We start from the raw sequence: 5,501 nt of genomic DNA, 5'->3' as shown, positions 1-5,501 counted from the left end.
GCGCGAAATTTACATTTGCAGTATCCGTCATGTGAAAGCTGTGATATTCATTGTTTTACTTTTTCGTCAAGCAGATTAATCCCTCGAATAAGGAGGGCCAGTACATATTTTATACCCATGTTTAGTCAGCGTCAGTTTTCGTGCTTGCACGGGCGGGATCTTGGTAGTTGGATCCATACACATCTTCATTGGTTGTTATGAAACGAAACATCACAGCTCATTTTGGAACGCACATACAAAATAAACTATGTATAGGCACATAAAAAAATATTGACATGTTACAAATTTATTCATAAGAAATGCAATTCTCAGGCGAAGCTATTCCATACAGCTTTCGATCAAGAAATTGTGCGCTAGTTTCATCCAGAGAAAAGGCAATTTTGTTATAATCCCAACAATTTTAGGGGTCCCTTCTGCACCTATAACTAATTATGTACTATATTCAGGCTTTTGTGATGTCTTGAATAAATCGTTTCCGCACCCACAAACGAGCGTGACTGCCGCGTCGTCTGCTAGCTCTTGCTGGTACGCGCAACACGGCCGACGTTGTGGTGGCATACAATTTTAATCCACGCGCTTGCATTTTTCTTCTGAAATCTGGAGGGAATATGCTGGACAGGACAGCTGTATGGACACTAATATTCACCTTACCTTTGTCAAGCCGTAGCTACGAAACGTGTAAGCATGCAAAATTCGAGAGCGATATTACGCAAATATTCTATTGAGTTTTTTCCCACAATTTTTACCCATTACTTCAAGACTACCTTCTTGAGGACTGTGACGGTAGTGCATTTCTGGAGCTTCAAGACAGCCAGTCAAATTCTTCAGTTGCTTTGCTCCTGAGCCGGAGGTTGCCATATCCAGGGAACAAGTCCTGTTCATTAAGCATATCTGCCCCTTGGGCCGATGGTTTCCTTTTCGTTGTCCACATGATCAACATGCGTTGGGAATCCGCTAAGTGCCTGGATTACGTCCAAGTATGTGAGCCTCAAGGCTATTCCACGAGATCAAATATTCTGAGCTAACCGTACCTCATCCTCACCATGAATCACTCATACGTGTCGTCGTGACCATTAAAATAAGAGTTAATTATAAATGCAGCTTCTAGATGAAGGTGAAGTCTTGCTGCCACCTCTATGTACAGTCCAAGCCATTGGATCTCGCTTCGTAGCACTGCGGGAAAATCGCCTCACAGTGGACGTGCACAGTTTTCAGGACGATCCATCAGAATTATTCACGGGACTCAGTCTCACAGTTACTGGATATGTCACCAGTAAGAGAAGCTCTACTTCAAAACTGTTTTCTCATGGTAGAAAGCGTAGCACTTCCCTCCTAGCACCACCCATAGCAGCAGCTTCCCTGGTATTAAAGTAACACACAGTTTTCTCCTCTGCTAACAGAAAGCCGATGTAGTACCAGGGAGATGATAGAATGCACACACAGTGAAGTTTGTATATCGAGGAGTCTTCTCTGTGATGAAGTGGACCATTGCGGAGACTACAGCGATGAGGCAGATTTCTGCAGTAAGTATCTACCAGAGAAGTCGCACAGCAGTGTCTTTGCTGCATCCGCGGGATACAACGTACGTATTCGTTGTAATTAGTAAACAGAATTCTGGTGTAGTGCCGGTGCTGATGCTAGTGCTGATGCAAATGCAGATGCTGAGGAGCCATCTATCTGGTTTACGTGGACTCCACTTTTGGTTTGGGCCGTAGTCTATGGCATACTTGGAGGAGTGATCCTTAGAGTTTATCGAAACAGAATCTCACCCATGGCAAAGGAGTGAATTCCTAAATAAATCCTCTTGCCTCAAACCATTTTAGGGAGCAATTATATTTTTAGAAATTAAACACTGTATGCATACACTCTGCATTGTACAGTACATGAACAGTAATCAAGGCTTACATGCCCGTGTCGCCCCAACTTGTGGTCTGCCACGACAATTTCTCGTATATTTGAAAGGAGTTTCTACATGACTTATTTTGACATGACAACTTTCCAGACATTTATGCAACTTTTTGGCATTACACAGTTAAGTTAAATTAATGTGACTTTATTTTAATAATTAACCTAATTAAAGCAGTCACAAAGGTAAATTCTATGCCCCAAACTTTGTGGATCCCTCCTATATATATATTTCTCTCTCTCTTGAAAAGTTGGGTCAGACGGCTACGTAATTATAGTGAACGTCGAGATAGATGGGAGACAGAAGACAAAAGTAGGGGAAGCAACAAAAAAGGTTTATTAAAACTTAAGTTATAAAAGGTTGGGGGCGACGTCTACGTTACGACGGAAGCTCCGCCTCCATCAGGACGAAAAAGCTAAATGTGGCCACGAGGCTGATAAGGGGCTTTATAATGACATACGTCACCGTAAGCCATGAAGGCGGAGCTTCCGCCGTAACTTTTAAAAGTTGTAATAAACCTTTTCATGTTACTTCCCCTACTTTTTTTTCCCCGGACATCCCTATTCTCCCCAATGCGTTGCAACATTATTCGCTGTGTTGAGTGTCCTACAGGAAGAAATGTCACACACACACGTTGGTGCAAACTTCACAAGGAAGCATTTTTTTTCTTTTTCTTTGATAATGATTCCCCATAGGCCTACAGACAAAAGCAATGAATTCACTAACAATGTGCCGTTCCGGCAACAGGTTCCGCAGGAAGGAACTGCTGAGAAGAAAAGCTCGGCCATCGCTGCACGATCCTGTTCCACGAGCGTCACTCCTACTCCACTGTGTCCTTCTCCCATGTTTTTTTTTTTTTCTTCTTCTTCTTCTCCTTTAAATTGGTACATCACAGGCCGGGAAGAAGGCATCATACCACAAACACAGTGCAGGTAGAATCTTCTTACGTTAACAAGAAGAAGAGTGTGTTTAAGTCGGGGCTTGACTAGACAACAGGTTCCCTATGAAATGCTCAACAATGGGTCCAGAAGTTTGTTCTGTCAAAATCCTGCCCCCTTTTTCCTTTCTCTCTCTCTCTCTTTTTTTTTTTTTTGCGTAGTCAGTGAGGATATGCTGAACACGCATGGACTGCTTCGAGTGCGTAACAAGTTTAACAGAGCTAAATATGAAAGAAATCTTCCCTAGGAAAATGAGTATCTGAGTGACTATGTACAAAGGAATAGTCAATGCAGTTCATGCTAATGGATACACACCAGATATGCACATGGAAAAGAAAGAATGCAAATGGCGGGACTCCCGAGACGAATGAAGAACAGAAAAAAAAAAAGTGCTCTCTCAAGAGATAGTATATGTATCAGCTCGTGGAACAGAATGTCCAGTTGGCATTACCTTGGTCAACTAAGAAAAACAAAATTCACATTTTGTTCATAATTGTATAACTAATAAAGGCAATCAAGTGCTGAAGGAGGGTGGGGACAAGTTCTTTAAAGAAAAAACACCTGGTGTTTTCTCTTTTTAAAGTTCTGAAAGATCATTTATCCGTATCTCTCTGCCTCTGATCTTAAAACTGGCAGCGTAGTACCAACAGAAGAAGAATCTACATCACTGAGGAGTCTAAATCAAGTAACCACTCTTAAACACACTGCACAATGGCAAAAATGAGACTTGGGGGGGTGTAACCCCCAAAATGAAACTATGCTTACATCCAGTGGACCTGAAGAAATGAAAATATGGTGTGCACCGCTTTCAGAGTGGGCTTGCATTAAACTCTCACTGCAGGTTTCCTCAAAGAAAGATGCAGAAGACAAAAGGGAGGAGAGGTGGGCCCACTTTTTGTCATAATCCTTACCACCAGTGGCTGTGAAGGAGCTTGAAGCCCCTACCTCTTGTTGTTACGTCCATCTAGTTAATATTTTACAGCAACATCGAGAGCAGCCGGTGCACACACGCACGCACACAACATAGCAGGCAGTGTGGTGTCTTGCGCACCGACAACCGATCATTCGATCTCGGTGGTGAGGGTTTTGGGGGTGAGGCTGCGCAGGCACGCAAAGAGCGCCTTTCTCGTCTCTATACTGCCCTTGGCCACGCACTCAGAAAGGAGACCGTGGGGGAGTCCCTGTGTCCTGGGTCCTAGAGCCTCCTTCGCAGCAGCTACGATTTGTCCTTGTCCGAGGCACTGGACTGGCGGCTGTGCTTTGAATAGTTGGGTTTCAGGTACTCCTCATTGGATAGTGTGAACACATCGATACGGTCTTCTTTCCGGTACTGTAGGCAGCGCCTGATGAATTGCTGTCGAGAGATTTTTTCCCCCCATCCATTTTATGAACTGCAAACCACATGTACACTACAGCAGACTCTGGTTAGTTCGAACCCAGATGTTTCATACTTTCGTGCAATTCAAACAGAATTAAATTTTTTAAATGTCTTGAAAAGCTGCTCAACTGAAATGACACTTTTGCCTAATTCATACTTTTCGTTCCCTCTTAAAATGTTCCTACAGGCAGAAAACAGTTTCTGGGTGCTTGTAATGCCATCCCTTGAGGCACCCCCCCTTTGAACACATTGCACTGTCTGCTAAAGAAAACCACAGTGACAAAATGCTTGCTTTGGCTAGCATTGAAAATATTGTTTCGTAGACCTATGTACTGACTAAGCAGTCAACCATAGATAAAGAGTCTTTTGGACACCATCCCATTTGTAGACTGCTGGATTAACAAACAGGCCTTCCGACTGCGTTTTATTTGTGCCTCCTACTTACAATCGGGCTTCTGCGCAGGAAAGGTTAAAAATGTGTTTTTGTATGTGCTGCCACCCATGTGACAAACCATAATTTTGTTTTGTGTAAGCAAACCTTCCCTTATTTCACTTTCCCCACTTTGGAAGGTTTTTGAGGAATTTTGTGCGTGTGCGTTTTTGTTCAGCACCCTTCTACACTTGCCGCATATATTTAAATTAATTTCTGGTAACTGACAACCTTCAAAAATTCAAACAAAAATTCTGTGGTTCCTGGGAGCTTGAACTAACGAGAGCCTAGCGTAGTTTGGAAACGTGTGTATTCAGATCAGTGTTTCTTACCTTGGCTTCATTGCTGACTACAGGCTTGGGAGGAAACTCAACATCCGTTGCCTTCAGGATTGTGTTCTCCTCTAGGATTGTTGCTTGTGACTGGTTGTGTCCAAACGGCTGAAAAATTACCGTCGGCGAGGTCAGCGATAAAAAGTCCCGAGGGAGCCCGACGGGGGACCACCAACCTTTTTCCCATAGAGACATTGGTAGAATATGACACCCACGCTCCAAACATCCACTTTTGAGGATATCTTGGGCGGATTCTTGCCCACCACAAAGCACTCTGGCGGCAGGTACCAGTACGTGCCGGCGCCCTGCGAGGTCAGGTCCATACCGTACTCAGGGCTGTAGTTCTCGTCATCCATTATCTTGCTCAGCCCAAAGTCCGTGATCTTGATCTCGCCGCTAAGGCTCCCGCTACCCAGCAGGATATTGCCTGTACAATCAACGATGTAATCAACTACGCTACAAAGGAAGGCACAGCAAGAGCTTAACTTTGAAAGTGTACACATAGGGTTCTTAGTTT

General features: G+C 43.6%; 2 protein-coding genes across 13 annotated transcripts in view; one reads left to right on the top strand and one right to left on the bottom strand.

Moving 5' to 3' along the window:
- The first annotated feature begins 546 nt into the window (after positions 1-546).
- LOC135366964 (uncharacterized) lies at positions 547-1,811 on the top strand. Of its 2 annotated transcripts, none has more exons than XM_064599995.1 (5): positions 547-678; positions 760-977; positions 1,102-1,273; positions 1,401-1,523; positions 1,659-1,811. In XM_064599995.1, exons 1-5 carry the CDS (start codon positions 609-611, stop codon positions 1,784-1,786), a joined length of 711 nt encoding a protein of 236 aa, XP_064456065.1. In that variant the 5' UTR covers positions 547-608; the 3' UTR covers positions 1,787-1,811. The 2 variants fall into 2 exon arrangements, with proteins under 2 accessions (XP_064456065.1, XP_064456066.1); XM_064599996.1 differs by having other exon boundaries at positions 1,401-1,582; positions 1,659-1,788.
- Positions 1,812-2,544: 733 nt separating this feature from the next.
- Positions 2,545-5,501, bottom strand: part of LOC135366963 (serine/threonine-protein kinase tousled-like 2) — a 33,268-nt gene continuing 30,311 nt past the window's right edge. For all 11 annotated transcript variants that reach the window (XM_064599991.1, XM_064599992.1, XM_064599983.1 and 8 more), the window contains 3 exons: positions 5,161-5,411; positions 4,985-5,092; positions 2,545-4,198 (listed from right to left, as the gene is read on the bottom strand). In XM_064599991.1, coding sequence (XP_064456061.1) covers positions 4,061-4,198; positions 4,985-5,092; positions 5,161-5,411 — 497 coding nt within the window. In that variant the 3' untranslated portion in view covers positions 2,545-4,060. The remainder of the gene's footprint in view (positions 4,199-4,984; positions 5,093-5,160; positions 5,412-5,501) is intronic.

This window comes from Ornithodoros turicata, chromosome 8, assembly GCF_037126465.1.
Source record: "Ornithodoros turicata isolate Travis chromosome 8, ASM3712646v1, whole genome shotgun sequence".
NCBI classification, from domain to species: Eukaryota; Metazoa; Arthropoda; class Arachnida; order Ixodida; family Argasidae; genus Ornithodoros; species Ornithodoros turicata.
The sequence above is the reverse complement of the archived record's forward strand: the minus strand, read 5'-3'. Positions and strand labels throughout refer to the sequence as shown.